Source organism: Lingula anatina, chromosome 1 (assembly GCF_051362555.1).
Source record: "Lingula anatina isolate TDL-2025a chromosome 1, LinAna3.0, whole genome shotgun sequence".
Taxonomy (NCBI): domain Eukaryota; kingdom Metazoa; phylum Brachiopoda; class Lingulata; order Lingulida; family Lingulidae; genus Lingula; species Lingula anatina.
Genome location: NC_141767.1, coordinates 39,953,370 through 39,972,582, shown reverse-complemented (window position 1 = coordinate 39,972,582; position 19,213 = coordinate 39,953,370). Strand labels below are relative to the sequence as shown.

General features: G+C 35.3%; 1 protein-coding gene across 6 annotated transcripts in view; it reads left to right on the top strand.

Moving 5' to 3' along the window:
* Positions 1 to 19,213, top strand: part of LOC106177882 (adhesion G protein-coupled receptor L1) — a 37,894-nt gene that overhangs the window by 1,213 nt on the left and 17,468 nt on the right. For 2 of the 6 annotated variants that reach the window (XM_087006763.1, XM_087006752.1), the window contains exons 1-4: positions 3,185 to 3,375; positions 8,439 to 8,621; positions 11,722 to 11,913; positions 18,230 to 18,336. In XM_087006763.1, the coding sequence (XP_086862889.1) occupies positions 8,551 to 8,621; positions 11,722 to 11,913; positions 18,230 to 18,336 (370 nt within the window). In that variant the 5' untranslated portion in view covers positions 3,185 to 3,375; positions 8,439 to 8,550. Of the gene's footprint in view, positions 1 to 3,184; positions 3,376 to 8,438; positions 8,622 to 11,721; positions 11,914 to 13,618; positions 13,723 to 18,229; positions 18,337 to 19,213 lie in introns of those variants that run through there. The other 4 variants (XM_087006768.1, XM_087006760.1, XM_087006756.1 and 1 more) reach the window with 2 other exon arrangements.

Genomic DNA, 19,213 nt, shown 5'->3' with positions numbered 1-19,213 from the left:
GATTGTGTAATCTTAAAAATGTTTTGATACTTATAAGCTCTCTTGGTAAAGTGGAATATTTCATCATTCCTAACTATTACAAATAGATTTTCTAATTTAAACACCTGTTTCTATTTAGTCCAATACATATTAATTTTTGTCTACAGTATACTAGTATTAGTACTGATTGTCTTTTTAAAGGCCATGTAACAGAGTTAATTAGTCCCCCACCCCTTTTGGTTTGTTTTATGTCTGACTGTCTGTGTGGGTAGATCAACATATGTGTGGTTTTTATGTGAAGAGGCTTGTTTAAACACATAAACCACACTTAAGATTCATACACATTTGTTTTATGCTGTTACAGGACCATTTGACTAGTATATAGCTTAAAAGGTTTTAGATATTCTAGAGGGAAAGCTCTAAGTTGATGAATGTCCTCTATCAAAGCACATGTAAGAGCTGAAGTGGCTAGTTGATGTTTGCTTTATCTGTACTCTGTGTTTTCTTGATATGTCCAAGAAGACAACACAACTATTGTTTTATTAACCTGAAGTGGCTTTGCCTATTGCATTACATCTGATTTTATAAAGTTAGCAAAAATGTCTCCATAAAGCCACATCCTAAACTGGGGAGATGTTTTCTGTAATATAATAAATCAGTGGTAGAACGAATGTCATGGACAGCTGGTCCTTGATTTCTTCAGATTTATGTTTAAATTTGACTATTAAAAACTTTTATTTATTGATCTGTTTGAAACTGTTTGGTAGTCACCTCTAATCTTCAGTATAATCATCATGTCAGTATAGAATATTGGGAACTGCAGATGTCCAATGCATGCTGATACTAGTGGGTCATTTCTAGTGACCTCTGAAAATCAGGTTGATGATGGTGAATGTGATGTGGCATCTAGAATTGCAGACACTATGTAAAGGAAACCACTGTGGTATGCCTCAGCTATCAGCCTGGTACACCTACTTATAGACCAGACCATACCTGCCACATGGCTTATTTGTAAATAATTGGTTTTGACAACAACACGTGATTTTCATTCAGAAAAAGTTTATAAATAAGTTATTTGGTATAAATAAATACCTAGGATGGAGGGAGGAGAATATTGACTTTTCTTGTCTGTCCAGTTCCCAAACTACAGAATTAATTTACATTGGCTATTCTTGATGCTCAATATTTGATGCTTTGTAACTGTTATAGCAGGAAAATAAGGCATTTAGCTATTTGTGAAAAAGTTATGCTAGAATGACTCCGATCTTTGTATTTGCAGAATAAGGGGAAAAAAAGAAAAAAAAAATCTCTTTCAGTATATTGCAGAACTTACCAAAAAATAATAAACATTTTATTTTTTTTTTGTCACAAAAATCATCTAATGAATTTGCATTTATTTATTTATGCTTAAAAATTGTCTCTACAAATAGAAAAAAGTTGAAAAAATAATCAGTACTTTTAAGATCGTTTGTTCAGCATCTTTACTGCAATTAAGTCACAATCAGCTGGTGACTTTCATTTTTGTGCCCTTAGACATATAATGGGGTATTGATAAAGATTCAATTAATTCTGAGCATGCCTCTGCCTCAATATGGTTTTATGTGAGTTCACTTCATCTTGGAAAAATGTGAACCACTCCTTTTGAATTAGGTCTTTTTGTCATTATATCTTATGAATTCCAAAGCTTTTAATGAATTAAAAATAAGTATTTCGTCATTTTGCAAAGCTATCTTGATACAGTTGATGTGTGTTTTGTTGTTTGTAGCATTATTTGATTGGTTGGTTGGCTGCATTTGAATACACTATAGGAAAAGTTTAATTTTTATTTTTTAAAAGAAAAGCTTAAACTCACCAATGTACAAGTAGGAAGTATTCTACATAAGTGTTCTTAGTGTGATTTTGCATATTTCATCCTGCTTGCCATGAATTATCCATTATTTTGTGTGTTTTACCAGTAAACTTTTTGAGGTTTGCTGATGGACGGATGCCAATCAGAGTAATCTGGATGTCCATCTACCACACACACTGTCTTAAGTTACATCCACTTTTCTATCTGAACATTATACATGCAGACACTTTCATACACTCACTTTCGACCCTCTTATCTCTGGCCCTTCTCCACTTCAGAAATGAGGAATGAGACTAGGTACTCCTACTGTTTTTTTAAACTCTATTTTGCATGCAGATTTTCCACCAAGAGACCTCAATTTGTTTGATTTACTGCCAGCAGTTTTTGTCATCTCTTCTTGATCTTCAGGCTGTCATCTATTTCTTTGTGAGTAGTTCTATTTTTGTAAGTTCATAGTAGTACTTTGATATATGATAAACTTCATTTTCTTTGTATACAATTTTCTAATATTTATTTTTGTCCAGTTGATGTATTTAGAGATTTTAAGAAATTTCTCCTCCTTCAAAGCAGATGATGTGTTAATTAATTGTTTAATAAATTTATTAATTTATGTATTTATTCCTCAATTCATTTAAATGAGAAATTATTCAGTTTTTTAATTAGATTTATTGTTAGTTGGCTTTCACTGGACAATATGAAAATGAGTATGAAAATCTAAACAAATTATCAGAAAGCTAGTAATTGTTTATGAGCAATGAAATCAAACGAGGACAGATTGAACATTATTTTATTATGAACTAATGTGACCATTGAGACCATGCAGATAAACACTAATCTGTTTTGATGCACTTAACCAGAAAGAGCTTTGCTGGGAGTGTCTGTTTGTAAAAAAACAGTTCTTCAGTCCCAATGCAAGGCAATTCAGGAAGAAACTCTTGATTTCCGTTGGCATGAGTCAATTCAAGAAGAGGTGATCAGCTTGTCAAGAAGTTTTTTTTTCAATCTGGTTTTTGAAAATGAAACTTAGACCCTAGCATTTGTTAATTGGGCAAAAAAAGAGTGTTATATCACTTATGGTAGCAAATAAGAAATAAGTGATTTCACTGGGTGCATCTCAGTCAGTTTTCTGGAATATAAGCCACTTTTCATAACTGTATCAGTTTACTTCCCAATATGTGACATAAACTACCAAGAACTGCAGAAAAAAATCTGGAGTCTAGAATAATTCTACGCAAAAACAAATCAATATTTCAATGTATTCTATTGCTGAAATTTTATTAGCACTGGAATTATGTAACATAAGGTAGGTTTTCGTCTCACACCCTTCTCCCCTCAGAGAGAGTAGCCCCAACTTGCCTACTCCAGCAGAGGTCAGGTCAGTTGATATTATTCGCGCAATAGTAGGCTGGAACAGTCAGAGGCAAGGAACTCTTACGCCACTCCACAATACTCCGCAGGACGGATAGGTCTATTACTCCACAGTTGAAATCCCATTCAGGTTTCAAGAAGGTGTATCATCAAACTGAACTTTGCATTTGGGATCTTAGGTAAGTTGAAGAGAATTGAAATTGTAGATGATGGCACTTGTGCTAGGAATGCTGGATAGATATAGGGTGACAGGGGGTTTCTTAACCTGGGAGAATGCTACAATCCTGATATTGTAACATTCAGTCTTGTGAAACATTTTCTCTCTGAAAATGGAGGATCATATTCGTGTCAGATATAAATCACAGGCTCATGGCCAGTAATTACAAAGGGAGATGCATTTTCTGAAAAAGTGGATCCTTTTGCCATGAAATTTGTTCATAACATTGAACCCAGATCAAATTTTGATCAACAGTGGGACTATTCTTGTCGAAAAGGGCATTTTGTTCAAACCCCAAACTCCACCCCCACCCCACTGCCTACGGACCCCACTGTAACAGGACAGATGAAAGTTGAAATTATGTGCACGTTTGAAGTCCAAGAGCAGAGTTCGAGTAAGAAACAGTATCCCATAATATGTCTTTGTCAGTAAATGATGCAGTGGCTTTTAAGTAGCGAAGTTGGATCTTGAAATTGGTGTAAAAACTTGTACCACGTGCTGCTGACATGCAATTGTCTGTCATGTGCTTTTAAAGAAGAAACACAGAGGATATATAATTGAGAGAAAATAAAAACAGAAGACCTGGCAATTCAGTAGTTTGCTTTGCAAAGAGAGCCTTGTGAATAGGTGCATCAAGTTTGGCTTGTGTAAGTACTTCCCAGTATAGGTTGACTATTGTGTTGTAGGGATAATATTTGTGTAGGTGTTTTCTTGCACTGATTTCGACTGTCAGCAATCTTTTATATGTGAAACTTGATCAGTCAGTAGGTACTGTCTCCATCAAATACAGCAGTATGTGAGGTCATGTAAATTTGTTTGTAAATATAAATAGTGTGTATGCAGTAGTCGTTAGATCTGTGTCTGTGTAAAACGGTATTCAGTCTTTTGCACAGAGATCAAATATAGTTGACAGTTTGACAGTTTAAGAATATCCCATGCAATATGACTGCCAGAACACATAAAGACTTTTCTGATAATTTTAACAAAGCATTTAGAATTACATTGTTATTTTTATGTATTTTTTATAAATATTTTCTTATCATATGAATCAAATTTGCCATGCTGATTAAAAAAAAAAAAAGCTGGCACAAGAAAATTGGACTCTTGTAAAGCATATTGAATACCACTTCAGTGAACAACTGAGAATAGGGATATACACGATTCCCAGCTCAAATTTCATGGTCTGTAACAAAAAAGTAATTTTATGAAGAGACTGGAGTCTGCTGGCAGATCTGTGGACTAGACAGGAGCACAAAGATTGTGAAATGGTGATCTTACGGTTCTTTGTGGACACCATACTGTGCCCAGTCACAGTATGTTTAGCAGTAATGATGGATGTCACATGGGCCTCTAAGTTCAAGTTGTTTGGCCACTTTGATTAGTATGCAGAGCTGGTATATTTTTCTCTTTGTCATAAAAGGGGGAAAAATTGGTGATAAGATAAACCTTTTTAATCTGGTATTTTTGTCAAAAAAGCTGAAGGATAAGTGATAACAGACTTTTAATGTGGGCTTTAGAAAAGAACAAATTAGTCAACATGTTGTTATATGGTAGATGCAAAATTATTCCCAATGAATATATTGGCAAATCCTTTTCTTTACTCATTCATATTTTGGACTTGGCTTTTTTAATCTCAGGTTAGGTGTTCCAAAGAAAACACTAAAAGCATTGCTTCTGCATTCCTACTTGATGGAAGTTCATTCAAAATTGTGAAACAGATATCAACAGTGAACAAGTGGAATGCCCACTGGTGGTTTCAAGAATGAACAGGGTGGACATTACTCTTACTAGTAGTCTTAGGATTGTCCTCCAGGGAGTCCATGCCAGCAAATCACAAGCCGTGGCAACTCCCCTTAATTCAATGCAGTTAGTAACTCTTACCTCATTATTTGATTAAGCATATTATCCAGGTTAATCTCTTGGGATTAAGCTTGATTGTTTTGGAAGGTGTGAATGACCAATGTAGATTTTCTCTAAGCATTATGCCCAACCCTAATTGGCTCATCTGGGTGACATAGGGATTGTTTTTCACCACCCAGCTTGCCAGGAATTCACTTACGGCTTTCCGTGCAATTTTTGAATTTTTTTGTCAGAAGAAAAACAACTAATTAAAGTCTAGTGTGTTTTGGCAATTGAATCTCATGCAAAAACCAAAGGCAGTTTTTTTAACCTAGATCATCTTGGGTCATTTGTCCATAAGAAAATGGCTAATTGTTAAAAGTGTTTTTTTCATTTTTTGCTATGGTATTGTGATACACAAAATGAGAAAACATATCAGCAGCATTCTTTTATTCTACCAGGCAAAAAAAAAAAAGGTAATAGAGGCAAGTGTGTCCTGAATTATCAGAAATGGAAATATTTTGCTGAGGAACTAATGACAAAAGGAAAGAAATGAAAATGGCAAATGTGAATTTTTTGGAAAACGCATATTTCAAGACTTTGACCCTTAAAAGACTCCAGCTCTACACCATCCCATTATATGTCACCTGAACCTCATCCATACTGACCACCTAATAGATTTATGTCCATGCTATATATGCTGCCAAGAGCTCTTATCCTTAGTTTCCATAACAACAACAGCTAAGTGGTGTTGACAGTGTGGAGTACAAATATGAAGTTGAGATGGAAAGTTTGCTGGCAGCGTCAGGGAAAAAAGGAGTATGATTTCAATAACTGTGTATTGAGGGAGACAGATGGGGTGAATTTTGGTCCCTCTTGTCTATCTTTTGTTAACAATTCTTATTACTTTTCCACTGTATGCAGTTTTAAATAAAAAGATATCTGAATTTTTTTGAAATGGGAAAGTTACTTTAAGTTACTATAAGAGTTTTCCTCTTGTATGTATTTTAAATAGTTAGCCATATTCAGACCTTTGGACGTTGCATTTGTAGTCCACTTGTTACAGGTTAACCTGGTACCAGATACCATCTCAGCAGACAGTTTAATTTCTAACCACAAGGAGGCAATCCAGTCCCACTGTTCAGTGTTGTCCCCTCTATTGCTGCGAACATGTGTATTTATCTTAAACTGAAACACCATATTTTTGGGTCTTAAATTATAAAACAATTTTTTGACATAATCGAGCTCTTGTGAAAACAACCCCCACAGTCTGGTACTAGTATATTAATAAGCAACGCATCATTATACCTGCTCTTCACTAGTTCAGAATAGATTTAAAATTGGCCAGGACTGAATATGGCCATGAATGATATATATATTTTATACAGTTGTAAAATCCGCAGAGTACAGCAGGGAAATGACTCACTGCATCATCAAATGGCACTGATAAAGGACTACAAAGACTTTAAACAGAAGAGCTGCTCTTTAATGTGCATGGAAATACAAATTTGATGCTAGTAGGCCAAGGTTAAAATAATCTCACATGAAGATAATGACAGTCATATTTTAGGAGTTTGAAGTAAAATGCAAATTTCCTGGAAATTGTATCTGTTGCCCATGTGAAATTGTGATCTGGTCAAATCCTATTTGTAGTGTCATGCTAAGCTGGCTTGCTGCCTGTCAGAAGTCTAAATTGACCAGCGTTCCTGATAAAGCGTGGAGTGAAAATAGTGCACAGTGTGGATTGTATGCCAAGCTGTCATAAACATTTGGACTAATGGGACATTTGATATAACCAGACAATATATCTGCATTTTTGCTATTTGTTTCAATTTTTTTAAAGGGACATATCTCCACAATGAATCATAGCAACACTGCAAAGTTAGTGGCCCAGGGAATGACGTGTTTGTTTCAATTAGGTTTTATAACTAAGTAGTTCATTGAACATACAGAGTCATTTCAGATAACTAGTATATCAGAGTGCATATAATGATGCGAAATGATCATGTAGTATGAAATGCCCATTTGTCAGTAAAACCGCACATTATCAGTTAGCTATACAGTAGACCCAGGGTAATAGATGTGTGTGTTGTGACATGTAATAGATTTCCACCATCGGGAAATCAATAATAGTGTATTTGTATTAACTTGGTGATTCACAGTTTGATAAGAGGAGGAGGCAAGTTATGAAGTACATTGGATGAGGTTATTGTAGCATGCGTTAGTCTGGTGTTCTCTAGGCTATTTCACAAAAGAACTTAAGCCCAAAATTTTGTCTGAACATTAAGACCACAGTTATGGTCCATTTTTACCTAAGATAATTTACTAGTAGTCCAATTAGATGATGTATTGTGTCTGTTTTGTGACCAGAAAGACATTCCTAATGATTCATGCTATGAATTTATCTTGAACTGAGTTAGACTAAATTTTTAAGCTAAAAGTTCAGACCAATTTTCAGGCCTCAGATTTTTTGTGAAACTCCCCCGTTTGCATCTGTTGTGTACTCCCCCCCCCCCCCCCCCCCCCCAACCCACCCTCAACTTTTTCAGTGCATGTCAGGGAAACAAATCTTCAGAGAGTAAAAGATTGTGAATCTGCAGTGTTAGAAACCCCAGGATTTAAGTAGCCCTGTTTCCCTTATTGTTTGGTTAAAAAGCAGACTTAAAATATGATATAGGTTGTTGGAAATTCTTAATTTTCTTATTGCATGGTTGAGTCCTCTCCAAGACAGTGACAATATTGTACTCTATGATTGATAGATATGGCACAGTTACTGGGACAGCAGGACTGTTTTGATGACTTGATTTTGTAAGGGGTGAAGGAAGCATGCAATATTGTACCAGAGATTTTGACAGATTGTTTTTTGTTTAATTTTATTTGCATTATGAAGTTGATTTGATAATTTTTAAAGGTTTTTTTAAAGGAGAATCATCAATTATCAATTTTTTGTTCTTATTATGTGTATTTATTTTTCTTGTCCATCCTTTTATGTCTGTGCTTCAAATATTTTTCCATGAATGATGCTAAAGAAAAGCTGTTTTACAAGTGCAGATTTTATTTATGCCTTCATCTTATTTTTCTTTTTTACAAACTACTGTTCATAAAAATTATTTTGATGCAGCGGTTATTTAAGTGCACATTATACACACACAACTATGTAATAAACATTTTATTGTGTTTTTGCAGGGAGACATGGAATGCAGCTGCATGAGGTAGCAGAGCAAAAAGAATAAATAAAAAGCCACATACCAGGAGCATTATACTATTATATCATCAGGGTGAGAGAGAAAGAGAGAAGATGGAGAGGTTGGCGCAGGCAGGAGTCATCTTCCTCATTCTCCAGAGCCTGCTCATTAAAGGTGGGAGGAGGTAAGTGATGGGGGATGTATGCTGAATTCATTCTATGGTGAACTCATTTCAGACATTGAAGAATAAGCAACTTGACAGGCTACTAATTGGTTCAATTTTTTTTTTTCGCGTTTGAGCAGGATGCTAAGATTTTATGCTGTACTTGTTGGGGGGGGGGGGGGGGAGGAAAGCGAGACTGGTTATGGTTTGATAAATTAAAATTCGAAAACATTTGATTTGGAAACAGAAAGAGTGTATGTAGCTAGCCCTTTTCATTTCCATATTAAATGGGGTAGCTTAACAAAATTTATGTATTTTACTGACCAGAATGTTTCCAGAGTATGTTTTTCTCTTATGTCTTAATGGGCAGATTCCTAGGAATCCAGCTCGGTCCTTCCTGTCAAATAGACATCTCCCACTCCAGTTTTTTTTCTTCTACTCAAAACTCCAGCATCAGCATGACTGTGGCCCCAACAAGGCAAATTTACTTGAAAATTTCAAGTGTTCAGAAGCAGAATTAGAACTTGAAAGTCAAACAAGCTGGCATGATTAATGGGTATGAAATACCAAACATCCAAGATCAGCCTTGCCTCTTCTGCAGACTTGAGAACTGCAGTTTTGATGCATGTTTTAAAATCTTTTTCGAGTCTTCCAAAAAGGTAACTGGTTTATGTTCTTACTTATGTGCCCATGGCAAAGTAAGCGGGGTATAAACTTAGTTGTTTAATGCCACTGTTTTAACAACATTAAAATGTTTCAGAACTAGGATAATAACAGCTTAAAATTTTTCTTCATCAATTTTATCTTTGCAAGAATTATATACTAGTAAATCATATTATCCAACAGAAAGACTTTGTACAGCATTCCTTCATGTATTTGCACATTTGCTGTTGCTAAGTAAAAACCAGCTGATGGATGTTTTATGTTGGATCTACACATCTTTCATGGTATTTACCCATTATTTCTGACACTCTGCCACCCATTTTGAAGCATTTCACACAACTGAAAGAAGAATGCTACTGCATCTTTAGAGATTTCACTTTAGTCATGCAGCAACATGTCAAGTTGCAGATGTTATAGTTGATGGTGTGGTTTTAGAACCACTTGTATCTTCAACTATTCCATATATTTCCTTTGTCAAAAAAACTTAGATTATGTATCCTGCTGTTGATGTTACTTCACATGTTATCTTGAATATCAGACTACTTTTTATGAAATCCAGGCAGAATATATTGAGGCACACCCAAGTTTTACAGTGATAAAAGTGGTTCCAATATTTGAAATTAGAGATAGAAGCACACAATGATAAATGATAAATCTGTAGTATTTGCAGGAAAAAATGAATTGAAACTTACCAGAATCATATGTTTGAATCAGTCATTGGTTTAAATAAATTCCTCAGACTATACTGCTGTAACTCAACCGTTTATTTTAATGTTGTATGTGACTCTCATCTAATGGGTAGGTTAGAAAAAAGTAACATAGTAGATTCATGATGTGGCTATCCTGTATTAAAAGGACAGTGTCCAGGTCTCTTTATATGTACATGCTTTGGCCCTGTTGTCCTTTACTTGTCTAAAAGGCACTTTTATCTTTGAGCACCAACCATAAGTGCAGATGTCTGCAAGCTAGCCAGTCTGTATCTGTCTAAACTCCGTCATTCTGTTAACCCCCAAACCCAGTTATCAGCTCCTGGTTTTATTTTCTCTAAGACTATTTTAGCAAAATGGTGACATCTGTGACATGTTTTTTTTTCCTCTAAAAAATCATTGCATGTGATTATAAAGAAAGGCAGTCTTTAATATAATTTTTTGTTCATTTTTACTCTATTTTATGAGCCATTATGTATACACGTAAATTTCAAATTAAATTTCATTGCTGTGATCTACAACTAGGTTTCTATTTTTGATTGAGTTATTCAATCACTGTTGCTCTTTGTGGTCATTTTCGCATTTCACAGTGGCCGATTTAAATCATCCTCTTGGATGTTGTAAAAAAAGAAAAATAATTTGTTAAAAAAACAATGAAGTAGAAGCAGAGCATTTTTTTATCGGACAGGAAATCTATTTGTGATGGGCACATGTTGTGCTGGGGTGTATTTATTCAAGTTTCAGGTGTGGTGTTTCATGGGTCATTCATCTTGGCTAAACACTTGCCCTAATAACCTAAGAAGCTACAGTACACACATACATATAGATGTAAACTACAAGCTCTTGTCTACCTTATGGTTTGTGTCCATGTGGTGTGTTCACACTTGTGCTGGTCCCATACTACACCCTTCATGTGGTGTGTTCACACTTGTGCTGGTCCCATACTACACCCATCATGTGGTGTGTTCACACTTGTGCTGGTCCCATACTACACCCATCATGTGGTGTGTTCACACTTGTGCTGGTCCCATATAACACCCATCATGTAGTGTGTTCACACTTGTGTTGGTTATCACTACACTGACCATCATCTAAAAATCATTTAAATTGGGACAGTCTGAAGAAAATGGAAACTGCTTGCTCAGTTTGAATTTTATTTCATTGTGCTAGAACCCAACCTTCTGCCCTTAACATCACACTGCCATTTTGATATTCCCAGTGCAGAACAGGGACAGCCTTGGGCTAGTAAGGACCCTGTGAAAGAAAGTTTGACAAATGCGTGTGGTCCAATATTGTGATTCTTTACCTGTGGGTTCAGTTCAGTAGTCATGTCAGTTGCGGTTTTGTATGCATCTGTAATTTGTTTAACATTACAAAATATATCTGTTCTTCATCTTCTTCCCTTATTTTTGATCTCAGCTTGGACTTTGGAAAAGCAGTTTACTTAACTAGTAGTTGTTTTTATCCCTGTGAAAACTAATCATATGATGGCTCCCACTTCAAGCAAGAGCATGAAAATGTTTTCTTTAATTTTATCTTATTTTCAGTTGTGGTGTTTCTACGACATATGTGAATGACTATGAATACTAATGAATAGTAAATATGTTAATGCACTTATACCTCTGACAATCACAAAGACCAGACTTTTTTCCCTCAATTGCAAAGACGAGACTAATTTTTCCCTCATGTTAAATAAACATTGATATAACTTTTTTTTTTGCTGTTAATGATGTATAATTTTCCAATTTCAGTGAAATGCCCTACATCACAGCCCACGCCTGCGAGGGTTCCTACTTGGACCTGAAGTGTTCGAATGAGACCCTGGTGCTGCACATTATACGGGCCAACTATGGCCGCTTGTCCAACTCAGTGTGTAACGAGGAAGGCAAGGCCTACAGTACTGACTGTTTGTCTCCAAGAGCAGTGAGAATAGTGCGGCAAAGGTACATGATATTTTTTTGGAAGAACTTCTTAAAGCAGAATTGTTACACTTCCTTTTTTTACCATGCCTACCAAGTACTTTGCTTATGATTATTAAGGTTTGTGTGAAGTTCAAACATTATCATATTCTACAGAATTTGGCTGTTCACCATTTCATCATTCGTATAGGTAAAAAAAAAAGGATAAAAAAGAGAAAAAACAGTTGTAAAGCAATTTAAACCTATTCTCTTCATAGTTAGTATAAATTAAAAATAAACACCCAAAAATACATAAAGAATAAGCTGTAGTTATAAAATAGCCATTCAGTTCACTCTTATACATGTTAGAAACCTTTTCCCCTAGAAGTAAAGACATTTATCACTATTTCCAACATATCCCTTAAAGGTTGCATGGTCTTGATATAAGCATTTCACTGTCTTTAATGGCTTTTGCGTCATGCAAAAAACTCAAATAGCAAGCCAAAAAAAAAAAGCACAGATAGTACTGTAAGTGGTATAATTCTCTTGTAGAAGATGTTCATTTTTCTGACAGCTGCTTGATGCATCATTTTCTTTTACTTCTCATTATAAAGAAAGACAGTAAACCCAAATAATGTAACAGCTTTAAATGAAGTATTACATTTACCATTAAATTGGCTGAGATTGAAAACAGGTTTGAAATAGAACATTTAACAAGGGGAACAAAAAAGTTATAACCATATATCAGTCTAATGGTTTCTCCATGTTGAAAAGGCATTGAAAGTGAACCAGGAGACTAAATACATGATGGCAGGGCTAATGGCATAAAGCCAGTCAACAAAGATGGCAATTTGCCATTTTTTTTTCAACCGGAGCCTAAATGACTTCCTATGCTCATTCAAAATGATCCTACTTCACTTCCTCTGAGTAATTGGCTTAAAGATGTTTGACTTCACACAGTACTTTATTGCTGAATGACACTGTAATATATATTGTCACCTAAAACCGTTTCTGATAAAATAGAAACTGGGGGCTGCAGTGTGAATTTTATGGCCTGTTTCTCTGGAATGAGCAAGTTAGATAGGTGTATTATACATACCACTTGGGTTTCTGTAACTCCAGTTTTTGTTTTGAAATTTTTAACTGTCTTTTTAATTCTTAGAGCTATAATTCTGTTATAATGTTCTTTTATAATAGCTTATATTGAATAGATTTTCTTAATTTTTTCCTGAAACTTAAGTTCCATTGTGTTGATATTAAAACTGCTAAAATCTGTTATCAAAATTTCTTTTTCTGTTTTTCATGTACTTTATTTGTAAACATTATCAAGAAATGATAACTTGACTTATATATATACTGTGCATTAATTTTGGTGGTGGTAGCATTTTATTTAACGGCATAGGAGTGAGGAAAGTGAGACCCATTACTGATAGCCAATACAAGACTGAAGTTTTTCATGCTTAAAACATTCAGTTTTTTATGTATTGGAAAAGAAATTCAAGAACACAAACAGCAAAGAGATGGTGAATTTCAGTGGGGATCAAGGGGGAAAATTATCTGTAATATCTTCCAGTATTTTCCAAGAATGAGACATTGAAAGGTGACTGAAATCAATTCAAGTAGCATTTGGCACCAATATTTCACTCCTATGCCTTTCAGAACTTTTAATGAATTGTATGTTGGTGGTGGTGCTGCTGCTGTTGATTACTTGCTTTTTTCCTAGTGCCATTTTTAAACTTTATATACCTAGGTGTAACCGGAACAATTGCAGTGTTCCAGCTTCTAATGTCATTTTTAGTGACCCTTGTTCTGATACACTTAAATATTTGGAGGTTGAATACCAGTGTATCTTAGGTAAGGTGGAGGTGAATATCATATGTATAACAACTTACGGGGCACCTGTGCATGGAGCATATATATATACATATATGTGTACATATGTATATGCATCGACTAGATTAGGTATATTATACTGTTTTTTGCCCATCCTGCCTGTGGAGGCCAGTTTCACAAAAGTGCTATAGCCCCTAAATTGGTCTTAATTTTTAAGACCAAAACTGAGCTCTACTTCAGAACAAGGAAAATCCATAGTAGGTCACGTAAATTAACCATGCCTCCCCTGTTATAAAACACCATTTCATTTAATTGGACTGCTTTTTTATTTTGTGTCAAAATGGACAAAAAGTTTTCAGGCTATAGCACTGTTGTGAAAAAGACTCCAAATGATACAAATAGCCTGCTATGTCACGGTATCTGCTGCCAACTCTTATCAGGGCAAATTAAACACAAAAATTAAAAAACTTTTTTCTCTTTGTTAGTCTATGGTAAAGAATCTATTCGTATTTCTTAAAAAGGAAAAAAAAAGCTGCTCAGAAATTTGAATTATTTTCCATTAAATTTGACTTTTTGTTAATAGACTAAAAAATGCCTTTTGTACCTAATTATATATCCCAGTTTGTTGTGAAAAAGTTCCCTTACATGCTCAGCATTGACTTGCACAGAAAAATTGAAAAGATCACAAGAAAACGGTAATTAATTTCCTCCTGTTTGACAGAAATGGTCGTGTCAGGAATTCCTATGCCATGAAAAATCAAAGTGCAAGTCCAACAAATTGAGAGTCAAAAGACATGAGTTTGTGCAGGTCTGCTGAGTTTGACATTTGGTGTGGGGAGTAGCAGCAGGCCTAGAGACATCAAGGCCTGTTCAGAAAGGATAATTTCTGGCTAAGAACTGGCCCAATTTGTGTTGAAAGACTGCCTTTGCACAAGTAGAACCCGCTGTCAATTAAATCCATTGTTTTACAACACAATTTAGACCTATACCCAGCCTGAAATGGACCTTGTATGAATGCGGCTTTGGAACACCCTGAGTATTTGAGAGCTAAAGATGACTGCCCCTGTCAGAATATGGTGGGAAATTTCAGTTTGGGTCTCAAACACTCAGGGTGTTATGGGCAGACTGGTATATCAGAGCATGGTGCATGGAAAAGATAAATGGCATGACTGAACTTGAGGTGATTGTGATTCTCTGGGAATGATGTGATACAAAACCTCAAAAAAGACATGACAAAAAGAAATTTTCACATTAGATATATGACTCTAAAGAAAGGCAGTGTTTTCCTGGCTGTTAGGCTGGCTGGGAAACCTGGTTATGGTTAAACAGAAAGATAATATGCAAGGTTGATCACAGGGAATGATGTTTCTTTTGAACTTTTTTCTTTAATAAGAGAAACAAAACACAAGAAATAAGTTTTAACTGTGGCCCAGATGTAGTATTCTGTGGGCGATTGTTGGTGTTCTGAGAAGTGTGTTTAAACAAATTTGTCAAAGAAAAGAATTTGGTCATTATTAGACTTTGAAAGTAATTCATGCATCACTTGTACTGGAGGTGATGCCATCACGGTATCAGGAACCAAAACAGTCTACTAGGCTGATATATGCCTGGTTTTTACCAGTTTGGAACAACACTGATGTCAGTGACAGCTGGTTCGTCTGATACATCACTGTTTTTTTTCCTACTAATTTCAAGTGTGTTGAAGATAATGAGAAACAGTCTCTTACTTTACAATTGCAGCAGGAAATATCCTGTTTCTTGCAGCACTGTAGTGGCTTCTAATGGGATGCAAAATCACAAACTTTGGAGACAGATTTCCTAACTTTGTATCCTTTTTTCTTGACACATTTAATCAGTTCCATACTGTAAATTTGAGCCAATCTTTGCCATTGTTGAGTCAGACTTACATATTTTACATCAATCAAAAATGTCATCTAGACACAAATCCCATTTTTTTTCACAACTGTAGCACAAGTATATTCATGCCAGAATTGAGAAACACATTGCTAAAGGAAATTGTCAATAAGTTTGACATGAAAACGTATATCCATAGATATGCTTATTATATGATACTCTCTATGGGGAAGTAAAAACGAGTGGAAACTGTGTGTGGGAGAAATGAGTGGAAAGTTTTACATTATTAATTCTGTGGCACTAGTGACACCATATGTCACACTAGACATGGGAATGCTGCCAAGTTGTTGTGGAGCCATGGTGGTCTGGTGGTCACAGAAAAAAAAAATGTCATCCCGTTGTCCCACAGACCAGTCACGGGCATGGTCAGTGGCCACCAATGGTCAAAAAAGCACCGCAAGACCAGTCTGTTAGAGTAGCCATTGATAGTGTTGTGTCTGTCACGTCAGAGTGAGTGTAAATCTTTCTCAAGTGGCAGTCTGTGGACTGCCTGTCAATATTGTGAACCAAATGATCCCTTTGACCAACTGACTTACTCTAGTGGTCATTTACATAAGTCCCATTGGTCAGTACAGTGCCAGATTCTGATGGGGATGACCACCTGTATTTAATGCTACCTTTATGGCTGGTGCTTACAACACTGGCTGTCAGGTCAGAATTCAAAACCTAATGGTCAGTTGGTTTTTCTTAACTAGCTGACCACACACTGACCACCTGTAATAAAGGCCATTTTAGTCTCAGGTGGTCTGATTTTGATTGCCCTGTGCTCAAAACAAACGTAATGGAAGGGAATATGTACACAATGCCCTCCGATAATATAACAGTTTAGTATGTTTTGACCAATATTGGTTTGCAGCACCTTTTGCACTACTTAACTTCACCCAGCCAGACTTCTACGAATAATAATAATCACAAGCCACAGGCATTGGCAGGTTGCTGTTATCTTAGAAGGAATAAATCAGAGACAAAATAAATGTACTCCATATGAGGTGGGTCAGCTGAAAGTGTTTGTGTGGGGATATTATTTCTCACTTACAGGATGTTATGCTGTGAGGGTAAATTATGGTGGAAATGATACAACATTAAGGTTCCTATTATATACTGGGGGAGCTCTGTGTCTGTCTGTCTGGCTGTATATTTGGTGTCAAATTTTTCGATGCAATAATTATTAGACGAGTAACAATTAGCAGACTCGAACTCAGTGCTGGTTTGAAGGGTTGGTTAGACTTTGCCAAGTTAAGTGTCCAAGTAGATTAATTATTTAAGTTCGTGTGTGTGTGTGTTTGGGGGATGGGGGGGGGGAGGAGCTTCAGTCCTGTTTCCTTTGATTGTTACAAACAATAGAATTGATATTTCACATTAAAAATGTAAGCTTACCCAATGAGATAAGTGTATGAAGTTGTTTTACAATGTAGCATCATCATTCAGACTTAAAAAAAAAAAAAGAAACAGCAAGAAATGGCAGTCTGCTAAAGAGGGTAGGATATATCTGTCAAACGAACAGCCGCACCAGGAATTATTGCTTATCTTCTATTACAAAATGTGTCTGCATAACTGTGCATGACTCACCCCATATACTCTGTATAGAAAATAATATTTCCGGTGTTTCACCTGAGTGTTAGTGATCACCCACACATTGTTTGCCTTTTGGATCAACTTGTGTGTTTTCAACATGGGGACTTCTGTCACAGATCAATATGCAATGATAACCTGAGGGAATATCCACCTGAGGCTTATGATTATCATAATGATACTGTTCTGAATTTTTCTTAGTTAGAACAGCTTTGACTCAACAATGTGGTTTTCAATTAACCTAGATATGTCAAGAACACTCTTACTTTACACACACACTCATACATATGCGCATGCACGCACACACACGGTGATAACCTCTGCCCACCAGTTCTTAGAATCGTCATAGCCTACACAAAAATAAAAATGCCTCGTGACTACCATCTAGGATGGTTTGTTGTTGATTGTTTGTTTGTATGGGTTTTTTTTGTTTGCAGGAAGTATATCTATCATAACAATCAATATGCATGATGATGTATCGTTATACATAGTACTAATTGCCCTGAAAATAATGAAGTATTGACATTGTCACAAACATTGTAGGCGATTCAATAAACCTATGTTTTACAAGGACTTTTTTGTATTCTGCTATCACAGTATTTTGATGTCTTGTTTACAGATCTAGAGCTACAGCAAAACAACTTGGCATGAAAATTATATTGGAAAGTGGTCAAACACATACAGAAAAGATAATTATTTTTAGATCCATATTGTTTTGCATTTGGAAATTTTCAACCATTAAGAAACAGGATTTAAGCTTTCATTTAATTCTGATAAAACACGTTGACATGATTTTTTGCCCAAATTGCTTGATTTGCATTTTAAAAAGCAAAAGGAACAAAAAAAAAGTTGAATCACTTACAGATTTTGTAACAGTGCCATTTGGCCCTTCTTATAAAAAAGAAGAGAAAAAAATCAAACCAGTAGTCCTACTAACAATGTATACAAATGAGTTAATATTGCAGATATTGGCACCACTTTACTAATTACAAATAGATAATCAGTAGTAATCCATGCATGTCCTTTTCCCATATTATCACAGGTGCCAAGGCCAATTTGCATGCTCTTTGCCTATAAATAACGGATATTTTGGAGACCCCTGTCGAAAGGTGTACAAGTACATTGAAATACAGTACAGATGTGTTCCAGGTAGGCTAGATGTTGATGTGGTAATTGCTCTCTAATTTTAAACACATATTTCCCAATGCAGTGTTTTGTAAGAGAAGTTCTTGTGAAAAAAAATTTTGAATAATATTTAAGTTAAAAATGATGAGTTGTAATCATTGGGAAAGTGGAATATGTAAGGTGTTTGAAATTTGTGTGTAATTACCATAGTTTGATTTCTGTTATGTTCAAGGCTGAATTAATTTGTAGATTTGCTATCTTGATTCTGCATGTTGATTTATTTATGAACAATGAGAGGCACAGTAACTGTGAGAAACCTGGTTCATGTATTCTCTGAATGCCAAATTCAACGAAAATACTATTTGTTCGTCAAGCATTGAAAATTCATCAAATTATGTCACTGTCACCAGTCCTTAGTTGGAAACATAATAGTGATACATATATAAATATTCTTTATTTTGATAGATATCTATAAGCAGTATTAATTATACTGCATTGTATTGCAGTTTTCTTTTCTCAAACTTATTGTGAGTATATAGCACAGAACCAGGTTTAAAACATGCTTTGTGTTGATTATAGTTCATGGATCATTACTTTGATTGTTATTTTTGGCATGTTGAGATTGTCCCCGAGGCTTGAATTCGATATCACTTATGTTTGCAGTTTTTGTTTTCCTTGGGTTTTTGTATTTATATATTTTTATAATTTGTACATACTTAATATTATAAATTTATTGTGGTCAAATAATACAATTTTTAGGATGATGATAAATGTCTTATTTTTTTTTTGTTAATTTTTTATTTGATATAAGCTACTGCTAGACATACATCTGAGCTGGGAGAGAAACTGTGTTTATGTTTGAAGTAAGCTTAGAGATCCCCCACACGAAAGTTTACACAAA